Raw genomic sequence first — 24,741 nt, forward strand, 5'->3', positions numbered from 1 at the left:
TACTTATTGTAATAAGTAGGCATTTCCTTACTGATTCCTTAGTACCTACAGTACATGGTTGATGAAATGGCCCTGCAAGCCTCTTGATTTATTTCCTATTAAATCACTTGATGAAGGAAATAATTGGAATTATCTACAATTATATGAAGTATGAAATCAATGCAGCTCTTTTACTGATTTTGCTTCCATGTTTAAAATATGTTATTTATTAATTTGTGATTTTATATTAAAAAATAAGTCAATGAGCTTATGATAGTATAACTGATTAAAAGAAATGTGACGTAAGAACAGTTTTGGTTACACATAAGAAGTAAAAAAAAAAAAAAAAGAACAGCTCAGATAAATCAACAAATACCTTAGAGTAGACGGTGGACAAAGAAGCATAGTAGAAAAAGAACAACCCCGATCTGATGCTACACAACCAAATTACCTAATTACACAAAAAAGTAGATGGAAGGAAGAAGATAAAACCCTAATCCGTCAATAAAACTCAATCAAAAGCCAAAGCTTTCCTTTTTTACTTTCCTCATATATGCAATAGACTGTTTAAAAGCTAGAAAAATGAGTGGATATCTTGATGTAAAATCCCAGACGTTGAGAGAGATTCTTTGACTTGTTTGGATGATTTCCTTAATATTTGGTCATGTACATTCAACTGCTCATAAATCAGATGGTTAGATATAGAGCTGAAGTATTTGAATAAAGAAATTTTAAGTACTAACTATGTATAAAAAGGGACAGTATCGCTTTGATATTTTTACTCAGTTCAGTAAAGAACAAAGAAACCACCATATCTTATATGCCACTACCAAATAATGGGGCGGCTGAAAGGTGTAATGGAACTCTTTTAGATTGAGTCATGCCAGATTGGAAATTTTCTTCTCATAGGCTGAATGACCAACCCACCGTACTCATAAGTCATAATTGGGTGCCAGGCTGGAGATTTTATTTCTTGATATTCCATGGGTTGATTATAAGCTTGATTTCTCTGAAAGTGAAAACCATTGGCCTTATGCAATATGTTATTGTGTGAATTCTAAGGGGTATATGCCACATGTCCACACCTCCCTGATAATAATCTCAGAATGTGGGAAACATTTTCATGTGGAAAGATCCTATGGAAGGAAAAATGAAAAACCTGTAGGCCTAGTAAAATTGGAGGAAGATAGGACGCATGAAGATCCTATGGAAGAAAAATGAAAAACCTGTAGGCCTAGTAGAATTGGAGGAAGATAGGACTCGCAATCAAGAAAAATAGGATAGCATAGGTTCTAATAAGGATTTGGAATGTCACACATTGATCATTTTTTTTTTCGGAATGGTTCACACATTGATCAATTAAACAGATATTCAGCAACCAAAAGAAAGATTGATTCCCAAAAAATCCTTATTACTACGAAGAGAAATAGAAACTGATTGACTCCCCGAACTGCCTTTCTGAATATTCCTCAATGTCCTGGATACATGGGAAGCAGATAATGAATCGAAGAAGAACAAGAGAGGAAAGGCTCTGTCCACCATAAATTACTATAATTTTTTCTAATGAGCAGGTAAAGGCTAATAGAAATGAAAATTTAATTAAATCTTGGAATCAGCAATCAAATATTTCAAAATTTCATGATGTAAATGGCTGTCTTAAAAGGAAATCAAATATGAAAAAAAACTATGGGTAGACATAAAGCTAGACTGGGAAAAGGAGTAGGATTCTCAACATACTTTAGGCCCTGTTAATTTAAGATTATGACAACCGATTGTGAGTGCCAAACCTATTATTGAAATCAAAATTAGTTTAAATTTGAGTCCAATAATCGGTTTAGCACTTACAATTGGTTTTTATGATCTTAAACGAACAGGGCCATAGTATGGCTGAATTGATTGTCAGATGGGATATTGGATACTCTTGAATCCCTTGACTTTTGGGATTTCTTTAATCGGTTATTGCTGGTAGCTACATTAGATTAGGGATGTCAATAACCAACGATTACGTTGGCTAGTTAGTTTTAGCTATCTTTTATATTTATCTTTTAGTTTTCTTTTATTTATCCTTTATTCTGATTGGTTGTAGAGTCCTAATATGTTGAAACTTGAGATCATTGTAGACGTTTATATTTTCTCATCTCTTAATGGAAAAGGTAGATAAGAATTTAACTAAATTTCGTGCTATTGTACGAGGGACTGGTTTCCCAAACGAACCATTATTTCACCTTCTTCTTGTCTACTTTTGGGTACCTATTAGATGCTGTGGAGGGCCACTCTCCCACTCTGTCCGGTTTCAGCATGCACGTATATTGGCAAATGGGGGGACGGACATGATCGCTTGGCCAGAGTCCGTTTCTAGAGATCTTCGATTTTCGATTGTTCTATCTTGTAGGTTGTGAGCCCCTCTTTTTCATTAATAAATCAATACCCTTTCGGAAAAAAAAAAAAACAAAGAGAGAATGATACTGGAAATATGCAGCCAGCCCTAGCGAACCCTCTCACAGCTTCACGAGAGATGTAGCTTCTTTCGACTCCTTACCTAAGCGTCCCTGAATGTATGGGTATATTTGTACGCTTTGTCGAAGATATCCGGCATGCATTTTGTTCAAACACCGGCAGGGAACTGGTTATTTGGTTGGAACAACACAAATAAAGTGCACTCCTCCACAGCGAACAGCTTTACTAAGGATGGTATGGTAGTTGTAATCTGCTTCAAAATCCATTGCTACCCCCAAACAGAGGGAGGGAGGGAGGGAGAAAGCAGCTCAATGAAAAGATATCGGCATCGGATTGAGCGAGCTGAAGCTGTAACACTTGTTTAGCTCTTTACATCATTACAACTTACTCATTGACGTCAAATAACCGACTTTCATCCAAGGTACTACTTGTACAGTATAGACATTTATCCAATGGGTCGCATTTCGGATGGGACCTGCCCTAAGCCCCTATGTTGCATGAGTGTTAGAATGGATATCGGATTTGTCAAACTTCAAAAAGAACCATATGTGAATTTGCCAAAATATCTTAATCTGATCAAGTCTCAAATTTAATTCTTTTTGAAAAAATTGCCAATTGGGGACATCAAAATACAAGAAATGGCAACGGGGATACACTTTTGAAAAATTGTTAGGAGGGGACGAAATGACGGTTATCAAGTCTCTAAAAGGGGGTTATCAACCCTCTAAATGTGGGTTATCAACCCTCTCTAACAATTTTCCAAAAGTGTGTCCCCCGTTGGCAATTCTCCTATTTTGATGTCCCCCATTGGCAATTTTCCTAATTTTTTTACATGATAATATGATATTATAAGTAATATATTAATGTTTTCATTTTTAATTAAGAAATTTACTACCATTCAAAAAAAAATTAAGAAATTTACTATTAGGATAGTTAATACTCAAAACATACAGTAATTGTAAAATTTGAGTAGTGGTACTTAGAAAAAAAACAGACATAAAGAGATCTTGAAGCGTCTCAGCGAATCGTGAAGTATTAGAATTTGAGACATGTTTGAAACGAGTAATTTGCCCGTTTAGAAGAATCCATCCATGCAACATTGTACCTGCCACAAAAATCTCCCTCAGACCTTAACACTACCATTCAAAAAAAAGAAGAAGATCCTAAACACTCTCATAGTGGCATGAATAGAGCAACTGAATCTAGAATCCAAAGAGGATGGAAGAAGCAAAAAATAATAAAAAATGGGCCAACAAAGAGGGTATTTCTTTTCATGAAACATGAAAAGAAAAGAAATAGTTCAACTTAATCTCTGGTCGATCTTCATGCAATAATAGTGAAGCTAATAATCATGACAAGGAAATTTTGTGGGCTTCGTCTATAAATGGTAGATTTGTTCAGAAATTCCGCTGGGCAAATCCGATCCGATCATGCACAGATAAACGAAAAAGTAGAAACAAACACAAGCCAAAAGATGAATATCGAGATTTTTCCTGGTTTGGTCAAGATGCCTATGTCCATGGGAAGAACACGATTTTCAGCTGTGAGATAAACAAAACTACAAGCAGTGTTTAAAAATGCAGGTGCAGGTCAAAATGCGGCCAAGAAAACCTCTTCTCTTTCCCTCTCTCATTTCTCTCTTTCTCAAGCCTAGCCTTGAGGCAGCTGACACACCTCACGCACAAGCTCCTCTAGCCACCCACACTCAAGAGAAAACCACATTGGTTGTATAAAGAAGAAGACTTCATCTTAGGTTTTCCAAAAAAAAAAACTAAAGCAAATTGTTTCTAGTTTGCCTCCCACTGCACGTGGTGGGAAATAAGGCAACTTTCCAACAATCTCCACTTTGGCTTGTTTCCCAGCCACCTGAAGATTTTCCGTACATGTCGCTACTGGTCTGCTATCATCGCAAACCACCATTGGCCTTCTAAGGTACCAACTACACACTATCAAATTATCTTGGTTTTGACTCCTCCAAACTCAATCAACACGACCAATTCACATGTGTAGGTGCCAGCCTGTTGACTCACCTGGCCAACCTTAGAGAGGGATCTCGATCCATTCCCCCCAACACAGGTACCGCCATCTCCTCACCATCATCAGCAACTTGGAAAATTGTCTCTCCACCAACTGCGAAAGAGACCTTATGCATACGCGCGCCACTTTGTTTTCATCGAGGTCTTAGGAACATTAGCCACTGTGTCCCCAACCAGATGATACAATCCGTGTGTAATTCCCATGGCTTCACTTGCAGCTGAATACTTGCAATCCCTCGAGTCCAACCGGCCAAGTGATATTAGATTCTTCCGTAACTTTGGGACATACGCCACACCACTCAAGTTACGAATCACTCCATCTAATATCTTGATCTTCAACGTTCCAACTCCTCTAACGTCGAAAGTGGACCCATCACACGAGGATGCTAGACTTCCCTTATCACATGAAACTTATCAAAACATTCTATCCTATAGTATAAATGAATAGAGCACTCTGAATCTAGAATCCACTCATCATGAGGAGAAGTGTGATTACCTATGGAGACTATGAAAATGTTTCCAACCTCTTCGTCTTGCTCATCCGTTACCGCCACCACCGTATCTGTATCACCATTGTTTGGCTGGTCAGCTAGCTTCGAACAATCCTGCTTGATGTGTCTGTATTCCTTGCAATGATATCATTGCACTCCCTTTCCACTGACCTTGGATCTTGAACTGCATCTTCCCAATACCATGACAAAAGATCTTTCTCTTTCATTCCCACCATGAGCTACCAACCCATACTCTTGACTCCCATCACGAAGATCTCATTCAATAAGAGCGACGTCATGACTTCCTTTAACTTCATCCTATCATTGCCATACAACAAAGTTATCACTAGGTTGTCACACGAATCCAGAAACGAAGTAAGAAGCAAAATGGCCTCGTCTTCTTCCTTAAAATTTTCATCAAACTTATGGAGCTGATCCACAAGCCCATTAAACATTAGAAAATTCCCGCATTCGTACATCTTGAACACATACAACTGCCGCTTCATATACAATTGGCTGGCGAAGTTTTTTTAACATGTAAAGCTTCTCCAACTTCTCCCATAATATAGACATTTCTTCTTCTTCCATAACTTTAAACATAACATTATTTGCCAGAAATAGCCGAATTGTGCTGACCACCTTCGACTCAACGTCTTGGTACTCAGAAATTGTCGTCTTCTCCGATTTCCCATTCTTTCCTTTCAACGCCTTAACCATTCCCTGTTGATTCACCCTCATTTGTCATAGGACAAAATTGTCCTTTACGTCGAACATGTTGATGTTGAATTGTGTAGAACTCGATTTTGCTGCCATCTCATATCACTCTGTACTTCTCGTTGTAGCACTCCACCTCAAACAAGAATCTTTCCAAGAGGACCTTGAGAAAAATCCCAAGAGAAAACCTGAGAAGAAAACCAACTTCTCTTTCCCTTTCTCCCCTTTCTCGTTTAGACGGAAAGAGAAGCGTAGCGCATATTAAAAGAAGGTTTTGAGAACTCCCAATCAAAGTTTTCTATATAAAGCTTACTCTTCATGAAAGTATGAAGAGTCATAATCAAGATATATCCAGATCATATGCCATAAACAACTAGAGAAAAATAAACCCATTGCTATAAGAAATAATGTATTGGAGCAAACAACAGTGTATTTTTTTCCCCTGAACCAACTGAATCCCAATCATATGAAAAACCATAAAAGGAAATAAGAAAAAAAAAAAAAACAAAGAGATCCAAACCCCACGAATGCACCTGAATTTCCAGATGGGTGCTGCCCCCACTTGTTTAACTTGAAGACAAGATTAGGGGCAATAGAAACAAAAGAAAGATAAGAGACATAATATACCATATTTTGAGGAGCAGAGAAGGTCTAGAAAGAAAATAAGGAGGGGTTCTATTAGAAGAAGAGTAGGATCCAGTGGTCAGCCGATTCCTGTGGAAATGAGGACAGGATCTGAAGAAGATGATGGTGTAGAGGCGAAGAAGAGAGAGTCAGAATTGTCGCTCGTCGTTTCGTTGGATTTTTAGATTTATTTATTTAGGGACACGATATATTCGCCCCATTTTTTTTCTTCACCCAGCCCTTCTGTTCTGGTGTAAACAAGTAGTCATAACTCATAAATACACTCGAGGAGTTGTCCAGAGTAAGAAAAGGGGGCGCATTTATCCCTTCCCTTTGTTTATATTTCTGCTGCTCTTACCTCAAAAAGGCCACTTCATATTCATAGGACGCATGTGATGAGACTTATTCGATGAAAAAAATAGACTGGTGCTAGGTAAACCGGGTTGCTTAACATGAAATAGGAGAGCAGATAAGCCTGTTTTGATAATTAATAAGAAACTCCCGACTGATCATCATAACTGATATCTGTAAGGTCTAGTTTGATGATCTATCTGGGATCAGAACAAGCGAATTGATCGTCAAGTCGCATGTTTATTCCAACTTAGAGAGAAACAAAAAAAAAAACAAGGTATAGGATAGTTGAGACTTGAGGAATTTTTCCCTATTTGATTTTAATGACCTTATGATTTTCTCTCTCTTTTCATTTTGATTATTTTGAAATTTTCAGTTAACTTTAGGCCTTGTTTCGGCTGGACTTTGAGAACCGCTTCTGAGTCTAAATCTCATTTCTAATTTATGTTTAAATTTGAGTCCAATAACCAGCTTTGGACTCACAACCGGTTCTCAAAATCCAAAACATCACTATTAATAATGAAACTATAATTGATGTTCTAGATTAGGAAGTTCGATTTTCGAAATTCGTTGTTTTATTTTATTTGCCGGGATCTACTTGCGTGCTAGAGGTATTCTAAACTGAAGGGCACCCTTGCAGAAAAGGGCTGAAAGGGCGCCCTCATTGGCGGAAATTGGCTGAATTTATGATGTCAAAAGTCAAAGAGTATTAAATACAGCCATGTCCAGGGCACCCTTTCAGCCTTTTTTTGCAAGGGCACCCCCGAGTTTAGAATTCCTCATAATAGAATAGTAACAAAAATTGTCTAAACGTTCGTACGCTTAAACGTGTGTATAAATCATCTTATCCAAAACCATGATTCCTGACCCTGCCTTCTCTTGCATGGGACATAGTCCAAATTTTGCACATATTAGATGTTTCTAACCATCTCATTAGTAGCAACCATCTCATTAGCAACTTGATTTATGTTTGTTAGCAATTTCGTTCTGAAACACCTTGATCCACTGCTAAATAGTGTTTCATGCATTTTAATTGGGCCCTACTATGGATGGCCCAAGATCCAACTACTATGGGCATGTCATGCAACCATGAAAATAAAATTCAAGGAATATTGTTGGGGAGTGATAAATCGACCGCGTATAGGGCAGTGCTGTGAGCAACGTTTTAAATTTCGACCAAAATCCGAAATTTCGGGTTTCAGTGGAGAGCGAGACCGAAATTGGGTAAAGTCGAAACCTTACAAAATTTAGATCGAAATTGGATCGAAATTTCGTTTCAGGCCGAAATTTAAGGAATATCTCCAAAAAATCAGTTTTTTATTCATTATTTGATATTATTGCGAAATTATAGAAATTTCTCGTCGAAATTTGTTACAGGATAAAATATTACTTTATTGAGTTTCGATTGATTTCGTCCGAAATTTTAAAATTTCGGCTGAAATTTCTGTTTCGGTAAGGGCTGAAACGCATTCTGAAACAGAAATTTAAAACCTTGGCTGTGAGAGAGAGAGAGAGAGAGAGATGGGGGCGATTTAAGTTATTAGGGGGTCGATTTATCATTGCCCATATTATTTACCCAACATTACAAGAGGAACGCTTTATAGTGAGCAGAGCATATGATGTAGTTGAAACACGGGAAAAAAAGTTGTTTTTTGTTTTATTTGTTTCCCAATCCCAATTCATTCTCCCCTCACTCTCTCCCACTTCTCCATCTGTCTCCTTTTTTTTCTTATTATTATTATTTTTTTGAATGACAAAGAATTAAATTAAGAGAAAAAGACACAAAAAATCCCCGGCGATCGAGAAGATCAAATAGAAAGAATAACCAACAGAAAAAGAACAAACACAAAACAATAAGCACTCACGGGGAAAGGAAACCAAAAGATTCCAACTCTGCCCTAGAAACACCCTCCCTAGCTAACCTATCGGCCTCACTCTTCCTCAATCTCCTAACATGGTGAAATGTGATGGATGAGCCTGCCATTATATCCAAAATCTCATCAATCCACCGAGCAAATTGCTCAGGATGGGGGAGCTACCCTTCAACATTTTATCACATTCATGGAATCATTCTCCACTACAATCTTTTTATTGAAAGATATCCTCCACTATGACCTTAACATTCTGGTCTAACACCCTAATTCCTTGATGTACTTTTTATCCATGCCTGTCTCTTTTTTTTTTATGGGTAAGCAGGGGTTAGGCAAGACCCCTACCAGGTTCATAGATGAATAAACAAGAACATCAGGAGGGCCTTAAGAGCCAAAATAAAGGGAGAAAAATCCCAAAACAAGAACAAATGAAAATTGCAACCAATGCTTACAATCTTAAAAAAGAGTTCCATTTCAGTCTTCGTCAACGGCCGAGAGAGGAAGGGGGGGGATGGGGGGGAGCAAACAACAGGGCAACATTTCCATGGGAATGATCTTTTGGAAAGGAGGTCAGCAACAAAGTTACCTTCTCGCCATGTAGACACCCCATTTTGACTAAGCCCTAAACCTTCCCGGTTCATGCCAAATCCATCAGAATCTCAGCATTAGGGTTCTAAACTTCACTCTAAGCTTGATTAAGGCTTTATTTTAATCTCTGCAAAATTTCATCGAGATCGGAGTTCGTTTGCTTGGCAAACGGCCTGAAATGGTGTGTGCAGTGCAAAAAGAGGGTGGCCCACACTGTTTCTTTGATTTCCCCAAAATCCATGTATTTCAAGGAAAATCCAAGTCAAATCAAGACCTCAAATACCCATGTATACATATTTAGAAGCCTTGGGACCTCAGAAAAACCCTTGCAAAATCCCAGAAAAATTCGACAAAAAATTTCGAAAAAGACAAGCGGAGTTTGTATAGTTATCAGAAAGCAGGGGTGCATTATCCAAATGGGGTCGCGCATTTGTGCGCTTATCAATTTAGTGTAAATATCAAATCTCAATTTTTCTTATAAATATGGTTTTCTCTGTTAAAAAGAAAAAGAAGAAAAAAAAATTTTCGTTTTAAGAGAGAGAGAGAGAAAGGGAGAGAGAAACTAGATCTTGTTTCTTCAAACCCTAATCCCTTACCGATTTCTTCTACGGCTGATCTCCGATCGACCTCCGGCAAGCTCCGGCCGGTTCTTGCTCCTCTATAAACATTGCATTCTTCTCTGCAAACCACTATATTTGCCGATTTTCTTGTTCTTCACCATTTTTTTTAACCTTTAAACCCTAGCTGAGCACAAATTCAAAGGAAAAGAAGGAGATCTTCATCTTAGTCATTTTCTCATACTTTTTCCGGCAAGTCTTCGTTTTCTCCGACCGGCCTCGCCAAAGGTCCGGCCAAAATTCCGGCTATTATTCAATCAATTCGATAAACCAGATCGGATCGTTTTTTTTTTTATCTTTGGGAAGGAATTAGCAGTTCTATTTTTAGATCAAGCTAAACTTGTGGAGATCTAAGAAAAATCAACTTGCAGTGCCAGATTTCCAATAATTTGAAGTTTCAGGTTATTCTTTCTTCTAAAAAGTTCCTTTTAGGTTTTATATGCTTCTTAAAATTTCCTTTTGATATATATGCAGGCGATTACTATTTTTTGTTTCTAATTGTGTATGATTTATTGATAATAGTATGATCTATTTGATTTTTGAATGAATAAATGATTTTATACTCTGATGATTAAACGATTTACCTGATTTTCATGAGCATGTGATTTTGTGTTTTAGAGACAACATGATTTATTTTGATTATGATGGCTGAATTGATATATTCCCATGTTAAGCGCACTGCTATGCTTATTTAGTAGTTTGAATATATGTACGCCTATAATTGATTTTTTATTCATACTGCAAGAGGAATTTTAGATAGAGCTAGGCTATTTGAGTGCTATACAGATTATAAAAATGTAAGGAAAGTTAAATTAATTGAATTGTATAGCTGAAAAATTCATTTTTATTCTTATTTATTTTAAAGAAAAATCTTGAAATGAGTCTGTTATGGAAGCCTTAGATGTGTTCGAGTGTGGTGCAAAGGCTAGTCAGTACAATAATGATATTACTCCTATGTTTTCACAAATGATTTTATATATATATATTTTTTTTTTATTATTTATTATTTATTTTATCATCTTTACAAATAATTCCTTAGGTAGCAGATTTCTTTTATGAGAAAGCTAAAGCCAGATAGTTGCCTCAGACCTGAGGAGATGCTAATATTAGTAATCTTGTCTGCCATTTTATCCTTCCTATGACTAGATTGTGTTTCTAGATAGAGTTTTTTTTTTTCCATGGCAAGCTTATCTCGATTTTCTTTGTATTTAAGTCTTGAACAGAGAATAGGTAATTGAATTTTCATCGTGAAGTCATTCATTTATATCACATCAATTTGAGGCCCTCTTGATATGTTTTTTTAGTTCTGTGTTTATATGTTTAGGTTATTCCATTAACTTTAAAAATAGCAGACACCCAAATTCATAAGTAGTTATCTCTTTGAGAAAGATCTTTTGAAGAATCAGCTTCATATCTTAAACTCCAAATTCATAATTTCATGTCCATTAGATGGTGCGAATATGAGTGGGCTGAAAGCAACTATCTGGCCATGACAAGCTCAGTTCTTTTAATTAAAATTTTTTATTTATTGAGACAGCGGAGGATTTGTGATGGATGGATTTTGACTTTAATAATGTCACTTATATTATGGCTGTTCTCTATTCCCTCTAATAGGTGTAAAGACTCTCTATCCCATTTTAAAATATCTAGAGATTAATGGTAACAGAAAGAATAGCCTCATCTAGCTACTGTAATGATGTCATCCTCTTTTATTTTCTTTGTTCAGATCATACTTGTAAATCTCTATGTGGTCTGGAAATACCAAAATCAATTAATGTTGAAATCAATTCTTCATGAAACTTATAAGGGCTGAGAGGATCGTTAAAAATAAAATAAAATAAAATGTTGTGGCTTTATTCTTATGTAATTACATCATTATAATTAATTTAACTCATCAAATGCCATAAGAGTTTTCAAGAAATATTCAAATCATCTGAAGAATTAGATCTAATTATTATGTGATGCTTTTGCCATTGGTAAATTTCATACACCCATACAAATTCTAGTTGTTTAAGGACAAATATATTAATTATTTCCAAAATGATAGATTGAATATGACAACCATTGACTGCTATATTTGTTTGTTTAAGTTATCGTTTTTTATTTTATTTTATTATTTTTCAGACATTTTTGATCAGAAATATCTTATTTTGTTATAGAATGAAAATGTATGTAGAAAGTAAGTAGAATATGTTACTATGACAGTACAGCTTTGAAGATGTGTCTTGACCATCATTGTGTTATACAGTGTCTTGGGTCCCAAAACCCGATGATGTTTGGACAGAAATAGTAGACAATACTGACAAGATTTTAATATGGTAGTCATTTTAGAAATGCATATAGAATAAATATTATTTTGATTAGGAGATTTCCTTTTGGGAGTTTAGCTAATACTTGAGGATCGTACAGAGCTTTATTACTTTATCTCAGTCAGGTGTACATAGTTTTAAGAAATAATTTGGGATAAAAATTTATACATTACAGATTAGTTATAGTTTAAGGTTTCTTTAGACTAAATTAGTCTCTCCATTACTAACTTGTAGCGTGTACCCTTAGATATTAGAGTTTATCATTGCAAAGGGCGATGAAGGCGATAGCCCAAGCCTCTTATTTTACATAAACTGCTGCCCTTTGATCTTTTTCACTAGCATATAGCTGCTGTCCATTAATGGTTCATTACTTGCTGCCTCTTATTTTGCATAAACTGCTGCCCTTTGATCTTTTTTTTTCACTAGCATATAGCTGCTGTCTATTAATGGTTCATTACTTGCTACCTCTTATTTTGCATAAATTGCTGCCCATTGGTTGTTTCACTAGCATATAATTGCTGTCCACTGATTAGTTTACTACTTGCTACCTTATTTTATTTAAATAAATTGTTTAATAGGAAGAAGGAGATCAGATGACTACTCTATTCGATATTATCGACATAAGTACTGTCTGATCTCAAGGCGGGATTAGAAATATTATCATGTGTATATGATATCAGATGATTACTTTGGCATCATCTGATTTCATTGGAGTCCCCGTATTGGGGTTTGTGGTTGGTTTAGAAGTGTTTGATATTATTTTTTTTTTACTTTATTAGGCTATCCAGCGGCTGGTCTGGACTAATTAATGTTAGTTATCATTTTATGATTGCAATTAAATTGTATATTCTTCTTTTGCTTAGCACTTGATTTGTTTTTAGAATAAAATTTGCGATTATCTGGTAGCATTTTCTTCTCTTTTTGATGGACTAACACAGTCTTATAGATTGCTGTTAATTCTCTTTAGATATTAGAATAACCTTTTTTCTTGTAGGGCAATGAAGGCGCTAGCCCAAGCCCATCTCTAGGGAGACTTGCATAGTCCAAATAGCATTCTATTTTCTCAAAAGACTTGCCTAGTCTTTTAGATCCAAATCTTTGGAGACAGGCATTGTCTCATTAATGAATCAACCTAAGTTAACCTCTAGAAGACTACCTCTAGTCTCATAGGTCTTAAACCCTCCTTTTTGTGCGTTGTTTGGTTTTGGAAGAACACTTTGCTCGGCTTGGCATCATACCCCTTACCTTATGGGTATTGGGTTGCACATTTGTTGCACCCTAGGGCTAGGTAGCTGTCCGGCCCGGCTGGATGTTTTACCTTTGCTAAATATGTACAAGGTCTTCCCTTATTACTTGTGAGTTTTATCTTAGCTTGATAGTCTCACTAGCACCCTTCTTTATCTCTTTTTCTTTTAGGAGACAGGCTTTATCTCATTAGCACCTCCTTCTTAGAATCCTATTTTCAGAGTCAGTCCTTAGCCTAGGAGTCTGTCCTTAGCTAGAGAGTCTGTCTTTCTTTCAGGAGTCAGTCCTATCATCATAGGGGTTAGGATTTTATCCAACCTCTCATCAAATCTTGTGTTTTTCTATCCGCTCTTGCAAGGTATAGGATGCTGTCCAACCCTTGCAGAGCTGTGTTTCTGTTCTTTTCCCCCGCAAAGCATAGGATGCTGTCCAACCTTTGTGGGATATCGGGAGTCTGTCCTCCTCTTATGATGATAGGATTTATTCTCCTTGAGTCAAAAACACTTAAAAATAACAAAAACATCTGAAAAACAAAAAATCTCAAAAAAATCTTGAGTCATTAGGAGAGTAGTTAGGAATTCTGTTCCGAACTACGTTGGCTTGATCCTCTTCCACGAGGTACGTAGTGCAGCTTGGGATCCACATCCCAAGTCCAGCCAAACCTTTAAAAATAAGCATTTTAAATCTTTCAAAAATTACAAAAATCTTTCAAAATATTGTTTTCTTCGAAAAGATCTTCCTCTAGAGTTAGGAGCTTGTCCTAGTTAGAGAGTTTTTGAGTCGGGAGTTGCTCCCTTGTTCGTTGTTTGTTTGTTGTGTGTTTTATTTGTTTGTGTTAGAGTTAGGAGTGAGTCCTAGCTAGGAGTTTTACGCCTCCGTCCGGTCAGTTGGCGATCCACATTGCCAATTGATGACTAGGTCTAAGATGCGATAGATCCTACTGTTTCTCTTAGGGCATACAGCTTAGCTACACATAGATTATAGGAACCACCTGCTTTAGCTCAGGGCTAACCTGCATTTAGTTAAGGCATATAGGGTGTCCTAAAATCTACAATCCATTGGAATTTAAATAATCACACAAGAAGCTTTAAGAACTAGTCCGGTCTTTTAGATCGAGTCTAGGATAGAGGTCTAGATGTCTTAGGCATCATAGCTTAGAATAGGTGCGAAGAACTACGTTGCCTTGATTCTCGTGGAGGCGGGGATACGTAGGCTTTCTTTGGATGAACATCAGATCATCTAAAGACTCGGGCCTAGGTATAGATTAGAGTCTTAGGGTTGTATAGTATCGAGTCATTTTTCTATGTTTTGCAGTGTTTTCTTACTTTATTGCGCAGACCTTATACTTTTTTGGTGTGTCGTGCATGTGTTTGTTCATCAGAACTTAGACACCCATTAGGCATGTCACTTATAACCTAGCTATGCTTAGGTGACACATGTTTCTTTTATTTTATCTTGTGTGCCTTTGATTTCATCTCCGAGACATGCATGATTAGATAGAAGTCTTCTCGGAGATATTCATTCCCATTCCATATGATTTTCGCCCAAAGCTTTTTTCAAAATTATTAAGTAAATGGCATAAGAGACCAGGTGTTTGCACTTGGGCGGATGAGGTGCTCTTTAGACCTTCCGAATTCGTAACCAGGCACGAACCTTATTTTATATCTCTGGTTATCCGTTGCAACAGAGCATAGTATGGGATCCAGGGCCCATTTGCCTTTTTCCTTGGATGGCGACTCTTCTTTGTTTAAGGTACGCCTCGAATCTGGGCTAGTTCCCGAATCGAGAGGTATCTCACCTTTGTATCGCCACTCATGCTGTGAGAGGCATTATTCTTTCGAGAGTTCCTTGGTAGAGCTCTCCATTCACGTGGATGATCCTGAGACCGACTCGCGTGGGGGCACACGTCCCTCACCGCCGACTCTCTCGGATCGGGGTCCATAGGCTGGCGACTCTGCTGGGGAGTTCTTGGAACATTGCCTAACTCTGTTAAAATGCCATTTGTTATTAATTTTGAAGAATTTTGAGCTAAAATCATTATAAATGGGAATTTAATCGCTTAGAATCCAGGGGCACCAGATAGGTGTTTAAAACAAGGGATTCACACATTGCACAGCATACATCATTTTGTTCTTTATTTTCTTTTATTGATTTTCTTATTATTGGCTCCACGGGATAGATATAATGCGTACCTCATGGGATATCACTATCCAGATGGTGCTGTTGTATCTATTACCAAGCTATGCGCCAGTGCTGCAGTCGTAAACACTCGGTGTACTTGTGTTTACAGCAGCCGGTGAGCAATGAAGCATACTGTATATAACACTCGGTGTACTTGTGTTATATACTTAAAGTATGGATCATATGCATAGTACCTGATAGAGTCCGGAGCTCTACTTTCACTTTACATATATTATGTACATGGATATATTTGTTGATATAGTAAAACCCAATTAGGATCTGCATGTGCTTATATATATATTGCATTCATATAAGGACGAACATGTGTTGCTTACACATGTTGGAGCTTAGATTTAGGAGCCGTGTCCTATCATTAGATTATTGCAGTTCACCTTATGTGGCTACAGACGCAGTCCTAATACACTCACATGTCTGTCTTGAGTCAAGCTTCTTGACTCTATGGGATCATCTTTTAGGGCTGGTGCCCCTGGTTAGGATATATATGTATATATCTATATTTTGATTATCAGATTAGAGCCTACTCATTAGTGAGGCTTCCTTATCTAATCAATTTAGTCATATCAGTCTGTTCTTCGGATCTAGACCCGACCAGTGGCTTTTACTTGCCCTCTCATGGTCGTGGCCTATCTTTTGCTCTAGTCATGGAGATTTTGTCCATATATCTTTTGATTATAAGATTAGGACCTACTTTCTAGTAGAGATTCCTAGCTTGAATCAATCAATCGTGTATATTCATTTTTCAGATCTAAACCTAGCAAGTGGCTTCTACCTGTCACACTCATAGCTATGGTTTATTCCTTGACCCAGTGATGATAAATATTACCTGTTTTCATCCTTCAAATGCAAACCTCATTTATCCATTCTTTTGTAGTATTACTCAGATTATTATTCGTCCTGTCTTAGATATGGTCGATAGCTTGTCTGCTGTCTCTATGACCATAGTCTATCATTATTGATCTTCTTGATCGTACATTTTTGTCATCCACCTTTCAGATTTAGATCCGGTCTATGATCTACTTTTGTCATTTTATGACCGTGGTCTCTTCCCTGAGTTTCTGATCATCTTTGATCATCAATGGAACATTTGATGTCGCCAATTATATCCTTCTTGTGATTATTGGTTAAGTCCATCTTTACTCTTTGTTTATTCCAAGTTATTCTCCATTCCTTAATTATCCCATCCTATTCTTTGTGTTTAGGTTAAATCATGGCGAATAATTTGTTGAAAGGCTGGATAAGCGAGACTATTGGGGTTCTTCCGCTAGAATCCTCGGATAGGAGTATGGCTGATCGGTTCATCTGTGCCTTCAGTCATTTGAGTGTTTCCGATATAAATTGGAAGTTTCTCCAAGCAGCCGCTAGATTCTGGGATCCTAATCTTCATGTTTTTCGATTTGGATCATTCGAGCTTTGTCCTATATTCGAAGATTGGTGTGCTTTATTAGAGCTCCCAACAGATGGACTTTGGATACAATCTTCGAACATAGATTCCTCTCATTCCATTTTTTGCAAGCTATTCAAAAATCAAACCGTTGATGCACTTTCATGCTTAACGGATACGTGTGTGCAAGTTCAAAACCTCATCACCCTTTTTTCTGAAAACGTCGATCCTACTAACTCTCGTTTTCAGAGTTGTCGACGCAATGCTTTGATTTTTAGTGTCTTTGCGCGATATGTCATTCGGAAAAACCCTCGTGTTGCTCCGTTAACCTTGTTAACTGTGGTAGACCAAATTAACAAAGGGAGGAATCCCATTCCTACCATGTTAGCAGAGACCTTTTTGGGACTAGATCTTATTGCTTCCCAAAATATCAAAGACAATTTCTGTGGGTGTGTGAAGTTGTTGTATGTCTGGCTTGGTGAAAAATTTCAAATTCTTCAGCGACAAAAACAAAATCCGTATACCCTGAAGAATTTCCATACATGGAAACCAATAGCCAACCAACCTCAGTCCGTTGATGAATGGCACAATTGGTTACAACATGTAGAGGAGAGCCAATTTCGCTTGGTAAGTCATTCATGTTTCCATGTTTTTACTAGCACTTACCCACATTCATTTGTTTACCTCATGGGTACCGAGAAGTCTTCCTTTTATGCACCCATTCGAATTCTCCATCAGATTACGGGAATTCCATGTCCTCCCGGAATCATAGTCCCTCCTCTTTGTGAAGATCTTACTCCTGATCTCGTCCGATCCATTGTGGCTGCTTGGGGAAACAAAAATATAGAAAGGAGATTAGGTCTATCTCGCAAATTCCGACGTGGAGAAATATCGGAAGAGCCCGCAAGCCGGAGAGCTCGGATTGAGGAACCTTGAAGATCCATATCATGTTTTGTTATTCCGATTTCTGCATTTCCCATTCTTGTCAGTCTGTTTATCCAGCTGTGATCAGAGATTAATTTTTTTCATCCTTTGTAATCACAATTTGGATTTTATTAATGAAAGTGTGTTTTTGTTTCTTTTGTCATTGTTTGATCAAGATAGTTTATCTCGATTATCAAAATTTTAATCTAGTGATTATACTTCCATTTCAGGATTCTTGATTGAGCAGTCATTGCTCCTAAGAAAATCCTCGTTTCAAAACCAACCTGGTCCCGTCAGACATCTGATTCCAGGCTGAGCCGGCAATCCTTGTCACCTTTTTCTTTTACTTCTCCTTTATCGCCTTCCTTGAATTTTCAAGAAATACTTTCACCCGTCCAACCAACCCCTGAAATGATGGCAGAGAATGGGCAAAATAGTATGGACACCAATGAGATGATGAAAGCGATAATGTTACAATTGAGTACCATTAATGAAGAAATAGCCCGATTAAAGAATGACAGAGAATCTACTTCCAAAAATCCTGCACCTCAGCAAACCCCAATCATGCCTCGCCCACCTCCTATGATGGCTCAGCCTCCTGTGTTGCCAGTCTTTGACCATTCTGATGACGAGCAGTATGAAGAAGAGAACTGTCTCCCCCATCTGGATAAAGGCAAGGGGATAGTCGATAGGTTGGATAAGATGGCCCAGGAGATGGAGAGCATGAAAATGCAGGGTCCGAAAAATTTAAACATGGCCGAGTATATGATAATACCGGGAGTTGTGCTACCTCCTAATTTCAAGATGCCGGATCATGATAAGTATGATGGGACAGGATGTCCCAAGAGTCATCTGAAAGCCCTTATTCCTCTCTTACAGCAGCATGGGCTTACTCCAGAGCAGATTGCTCTTCTTTTCCCTAGATCTCTTACTGGAACAGCAAAGAAATGGTTTTTAAGCTTGAAGACCGAAGAGATCAGAACTCTGGAGGATATTGCCAATAGATTTGTTGAGCAATTCTCCATGGAGGAGGGAATAGATGTGACAAAAAGAGATCTGAAGGCGCTGAAACAAGGGCACAATGAAACCTTCACTTCTTTCATTCGCCGATGGAGGCGTAAAGCGGCGCAGATGACACATCGATTATCAGATGCCGATCAAATTAAGATTGTTGTCAAGAACCTATCCCCGCAATACTATCATCACATGGCTATTCAGTATTTTCTGGACTTCAATCATCTGATAAAAACAGGGACTCAAATCGAAGATGCTTTGTCCAAGGGACTAAGATCAAGATCTTCGTCTGATGTGAGAGAGGGAAAAAGACCTATTGTGGCACCGAAGGAGGTGCACAATCTTAACTATACCAGGCCTTCCAGTTATGCCAGACCACCGGGTTATGATCAACCACCATCCAGAACGGTGACTGAAGTCAGGAGGCCTATTGAAAAGAAGGTTTTTCGTCAGTTTGACCCCCTCCCTTACTCCTTATCAGTGGCTTTGAAGAAGTTGCTGAGAGGTAAAAAGATTACTTTGTTGGAACCTAGAGAGCTTCCTAACCCTTTGCCCAAGTATTGGAGGAAGGACCAGTACTGCGATTATCATCAGAATTCAGGGCATTTGACTGACAAATGCATGGCTTTAAGACACAAGATCCAAGACATGATAGAAGCAAAGGATCTTGCCGTTGAAGCACCGAATGTCACTCGAAACCCATTGCCTACACATGCAATGCCTCCCCCGAACGTGTATGCCATTTTCACTGAAGAAATCCTCTTAGATCACTCTCGTATTTGTGCGGTTATTTCTGATAGACCGTATGTTCTGAGATGGGATGATGAAGACGAAGCGATTGAAAACAAGAAGCCTTACATACTGTCCCTTCCAGATGAAGGATTAACAGGATCCTCTGAGTGTTCTTGTTCTTATGTCCTCAAGAGTGAGGAGGAAGAAGAGATGAAAGAAAAAGTCCCCTATGTTTTGAGACTAGAGGAAGAAGACTTGTTGCTTCTAGAGGATCAGTGTGACGAGCTTCGTCATGTCACACGTGGTGGTCGGGTCTTTAAGCCAGTTGAACTCAGAGCTGAGAATCCTGCCGAAATAGCCCGAGCATCAGAAAATCAGAGGCAAAGACAGACTGTAGAAGAAGAAGAAGACAACTTGTTGAAACAATTGAAGAAAACACAAGCTAATGTTTCAATTTGGGGTTTGTTGATGGCATCCCCAAAGCACCGACAAGTTGTACTTCGAGAGCTTAACGCATCCCAAGTGTCAGTCGAGATTACTCCTGACGAACTAGTCAGTCTAGTTGCCATGGCAAGGACCTCAAAGACTTTATCCTTCACTGATGAGGATTTGCCTCCGGAGGGTAGAGATCACACTCGACCTCTCAGGATTACCATAATCTGCAACAAGAAAAGGGTACCTGAAGTACTAGTAGACAACGGGTCTGCTCTAAACGTATGTCCCTTGAGCACCGCTGTTACTTTGGGATTTGGGCCCAACAACTTCATACCATCTGAGCAAGGCATATTAGCATACGATGGTACGAGAAGAGACGTGATCGGGATACTGGCCACCGATATCGAAATAGGGGGAGAAACCTTTGAGGTTGAATTCCAAGTACTCGATATAAAGACTTCTTTCTTCCTTCTTCTGGGCCGACCTTGGCTGCACAAGGTCGGAGTTATTCCTTCAACTTTGCATCAGAAGTTGAAATTTGTTAGGAATAACAAGGTGATCACAGTGCGAGGAGACCCTGAGCCGGAAGTTGGACAAATAACATCTGAACTGAGCACTGAAAAATCAAGAGATGTTAGTTTAACTGGCTTTTCATTAGAAGTCTCTACTATTTCCTTTGGGGAAGCAATGAATGAAGAAATAATGTTTCTCTCGAGCACAAACACTCAAGTGGTGAAGATAATGCGAAAATATGGTTATGTCCCGGGAACTGGTCTGGGAAGAAATCTGCAGGGCCCAACTGAGTGGCCGGAATTGAAAGCAGTCGGCGGATTATTCGGGTTAGGGTACGAGCCAACTCCGAAAGAGGTTCAAGAAATGAAGCGTTATATGATGAAGTGGGCCGAATGCCGTCGTCGGGGTACAGAATTTCCGACAGGACCATACAGCATGATTATGAATGGCCGATTCAGAAGAGAAGGGGCAGACTGTCCGTTCTATGGTTTTCCTGAGACCTGGTGCGATAAGACTGGGAAGAGGCTTCCAGGGTTAGAGATCTTCTTCACAGATGAGTTGTCAGAAGATTTCTACAGTGAGCAGTTTGCCTTGGCATCGATAGCAGAAAAACCAGCTGCAGATTGGGCAGAAAATATTGAGCCGCATCTCCTAGACTCCCTATATCAGGTTGAGGCCCCAATCGTCGCTATGATTGGAAGAGATGTGCCCTTCACAAGCCCAAGGGATTGCATTACTCCAGCCACTGGACCCTTAGACAATTGGACCGCACAGGTTATACCCCAAGTAGTCCTCCAGTATAGTCCAGTCCTTTCAAAAGAGTCAGTCATTTCAAAAAATGTGTCAGTTTCTGAGTTCAACCCAGAGTCTGTCATTTCTAACTTTTCTTTTGATGCAGGTACCATAGAGGTCGGAGTAGTTCTCGGAGGTGGTGAAGAGTCGGTTCCTGTCGAGTCTCGGTCAGAAGATGTTTTCACTGATTCTTCATTTGTACATAGTCCTGTCTATGTTGATACTGATGTCAACATGTCATTTCATTTGAATTCAGAGTCTGTAACGCCCGATGTGGGTGAATCATTCGATGTAATCATCAATTCTGCAAAAGAAATAAAAGATTCATTTGTGTACGATCCTGTCTTTATTTCTAATTCTATTTGTGATTCTGCTTCAAAGCCTGATCAAATAACTAATAATAATAATAATCAAGACTCCCCCTCAAACGAGGAAGCCGACGAAACTCCTTTTGAAATCAAATACATGATTCAACAAGAGGAGATTCGCCGAGCAAAACCACTCGAAGAAGAAATTGAAACCGTAAATATAGGTGATGAAACTTTAATTCGGGAGATTCGGATTGGCAAAACTTTATCTCCTGAGGAGCGCGAAGAATTAATCACCTTGCTAAAAGAGTTTAAGGAGGTTTTTGCTTGGTCTTACGATGACATGCCGGGATTGAGTGAGGACATTGTGCAACACAAATTACCTCTAATTCCGGGCATCAAGCCGAAGAAGCAAAAACTCCGAAAACTCAAGACAGAATGGGAGTTGAAGGTTCATGATGAGGTAAAGAAACTACTCGAAGTAAAATTCATTGAAGTAGTGGAATATCCCGAATGGCTTGCAAATATAGTTCCTGTGCCCAAGAAAGATGGAAAAGTCAGGATGTGCGTTGATTTCAGAGATCTGAACAAGGCCAGTCCGAAAGACGATTTTCCTCTTCCGAACATTGATATCCTAGTAGACAACACTGCTGGACATGCTCTGTTATCTTTCATGGATGGGTTTTCAGGCTACAATCAGATCAAGATGGCGCCTGAGGATATGATGAAGACGGCATTTATTACTCAATGGGGGACGTACTGTTACCGAGTAATGCCGTTTGGCCTCAAAAATGCTGGAGCTACCTATCAGAGGGCTGCGACTACTCTTCTTCATGATATGATTCATAAGGAGGTCGAGGTCTATGTCGATGACATGATTGTCAAAGGCAGGACTCGGCCAGAGCATACAGTCGCTTTGAGAAAGTTCTTTGAGCGAATCCGAAAGTTTCAACTTCGCTTGAACCCAAATAAATGTGTATTTGGGGTCACATCAGGGAAGTTGCTAGGATTCATGGTCAGTGAAAGAGGAATCGAAGTGGACCCTCAGAAGATCAAGGCTATCCAAGAAATGCAACCACCAAAGACAGAAAAGCAGATTCGTGGATTCCTTGGCAAAGTGCAATACTTGAGGAGATTCATATCTCATTTAACTATGACATGTGAACCCATCTTCAAATTATTGAAAAAGAATTCCTCCAAGAAATGGAATGAAGAATGTCAGGAAGCATTTGAAAAGGTCAAGCAGTGTTTGTCTTTGCCTCCTATCTTATCCCCAGTCATTCCTGGTCAACCATTGTTGATGTATTTGTCCATCACAGATACAGCAATGGGTTGTATGCTTGCTCAGCAAGATGTAGGATCTAAGAAGGAGAAGCCTATCTACTACATCAGTAAGAAAATGCTAGAGTACGAGATAAAGTACACTATCTTGGAAAAGACTTGTCTAGCATTAGTCTGGGCGACTCAAAGGCTTAGGCATTATCTATTATCGAATAAGGTATTTCTGCTTTCACGGATGGATCCGTTGAAGTACTTATTCGAGAAGCCCGCCCTTACAGGAAGAACTGCAAGATGGTTGCTATTGTTATCTGAGTTTGACATCACATACGTCACTCAGAAATCCGTCAAAGGACGGGTTATTGCTGAGCAGCTAGCTGATGCTCCTGTTGAGGAGAATGCTTTTCTGAAGGCTGAATTTCCTGATGAAGAGATCATGGAACTTGAAGAAGAAATTCCAAGTACCAGATGGACAATGTACTTTGATGGAGCCGTTAACAATCGAGGACAAGGAATAGGAGCAGTGCTTGTATCTCCCAAGAAAGAATACATCCCAATATCCATCAAGTTACAATTCGAATGTACAAATAACATGGCAGAGTACGAAGCTTGTATCGCAGGACTTGAGGCAGCTTTAATTTTGAAAGTCCAAGAGATTGATGTATTTGGAGATTCAATTCTGATAATTTGTCAAACCAACGGTAATTGGAAGACAAGAGAATCAAAATTGATCCCGTATAATTTCTATCTCGAATCTCTGGCCAAGAAATTCAAGAATATCACATTTACCCATCTGTCAAGAACCAAGAATCATTTTGCAGACGCCTTGGCTACCTTAGCCTCGATGTTGGATATTTCTGAGACAATGGAGGTCCAGCCTCTAGCTGTGAGGTTGCAATGGGCTCCAGCGCATGTAAATGCCATTGAGATATCAGCGCGATGTCCAGATGGAAAACCGTGGTATACTGATATTCGAAATCTCATTTCAGGCAATGGCCATCCCCCTGAAGCTTCCAGCAAAGAGAGAAAAACTCTTCAGAGATTCGCCGCTAACTTCATCATTTGTGTTGAAGAATTGTACAGAAGATCCTTTGATGGGATTCAGCTTCTGTGTGTTGATGAAGATCAGGCTGCGGAGCTCATTGAACAAACACATGAAGGTGTTTGTGGTCCTCATATGAATGGTAAAATGCTATCAAGGAAGATCCTTAGACTCGGTTTCTATTGGCCCTCAATGGAAACAGATTGTTTCGCATTTGTGAAGAAATGTCATAAATGCCAAGTCTATGCGAATCTTATTCATGTGCCTCCGTCAGAGCTGCATTCTATGACCTCGCCATGGCCATTTTCAGTATGGGGGATTGATATCATTGGCAAAGTCTATCCTAAGTCGTCAAGTGGGCACGAGTACATCTTGGTGGCCATTGACTATTTCACGAAGTGGATAGAAGCTGCTTCATATGCTTCCATAACTTCCAATACAGTTGCGAAGTTCATCCGTGCAAACATCATTTGCAGATATGGAGTACCTCATGAGTTGATTTCTGACAATGGATCTCACTTCAAGAAAGAGGTAGTGCACCTGTGCGAAGAATTTAAAATCAAGCATCACAAGTCATCTCCTTACAGACCGCAGACAAATGGTGCTGTAGAGGCGGCAAATAAGAATATCAAAGTCATAATCAGCAAAATGACTGAAACTTATAAAGATTGGTCGAATAAACTCCCGTATGCTTTGTGGGCTTACAGGACGTCGATCAGATCCTCTACAGGTGTAACTCCGTACTCTCTAGTTTACGGAATGGAGGCAGTCCTCCCTGTTGAAGTGAGAATCCCGTCTTTAAGAGTTATGATGGAAACGAATCTGCCAGAGTCTGAGT

At 38.8% G+C, this 24,741-nt stretch overlaps 1 protein-coding gene across 1 annotated transcript; it reads left to right on the forward strand.

Annotated features, from left to right (window-relative positions):
- The first annotated feature begins 18,203 nt into the window (after positions 1-18,203).
- Positions 18,204-21,390, forward strand: LOC143860234 (uncharacterized). Its single transcript, XM_077370797.1, has 3 exons — positions 18,204-19,928; positions 20,019-21,257; positions 21,382-21,390. Exons 1-3 carry the CDS (start codon positions 18,204-18,206, stop codon positions 21,388-21,390), a joined length of 2,973 nt encoding a protein of 990 aa, XP_077226912.1.
- The last annotated feature ends 3,351 nt before the right edge of the window (positions 21,391-24,741 follow it).

The sequence above is a fragment of the Tasmannia lanceolata genome, unplaced genomic scaffold, assembly GCF_043159265.1.
Source record: "Tasmannia lanceolata isolate RefF3 unplaced genomic scaffold, GAP_Taslan_0.1 ptg000037l, whole genome shotgun sequence".
NCBI classification, from domain to species: Eukaryota; Viridiplantae; Streptophyta; class Magnoliopsida; order Canellales; family Winteraceae; genus Tasmannia; species Tasmannia lanceolata.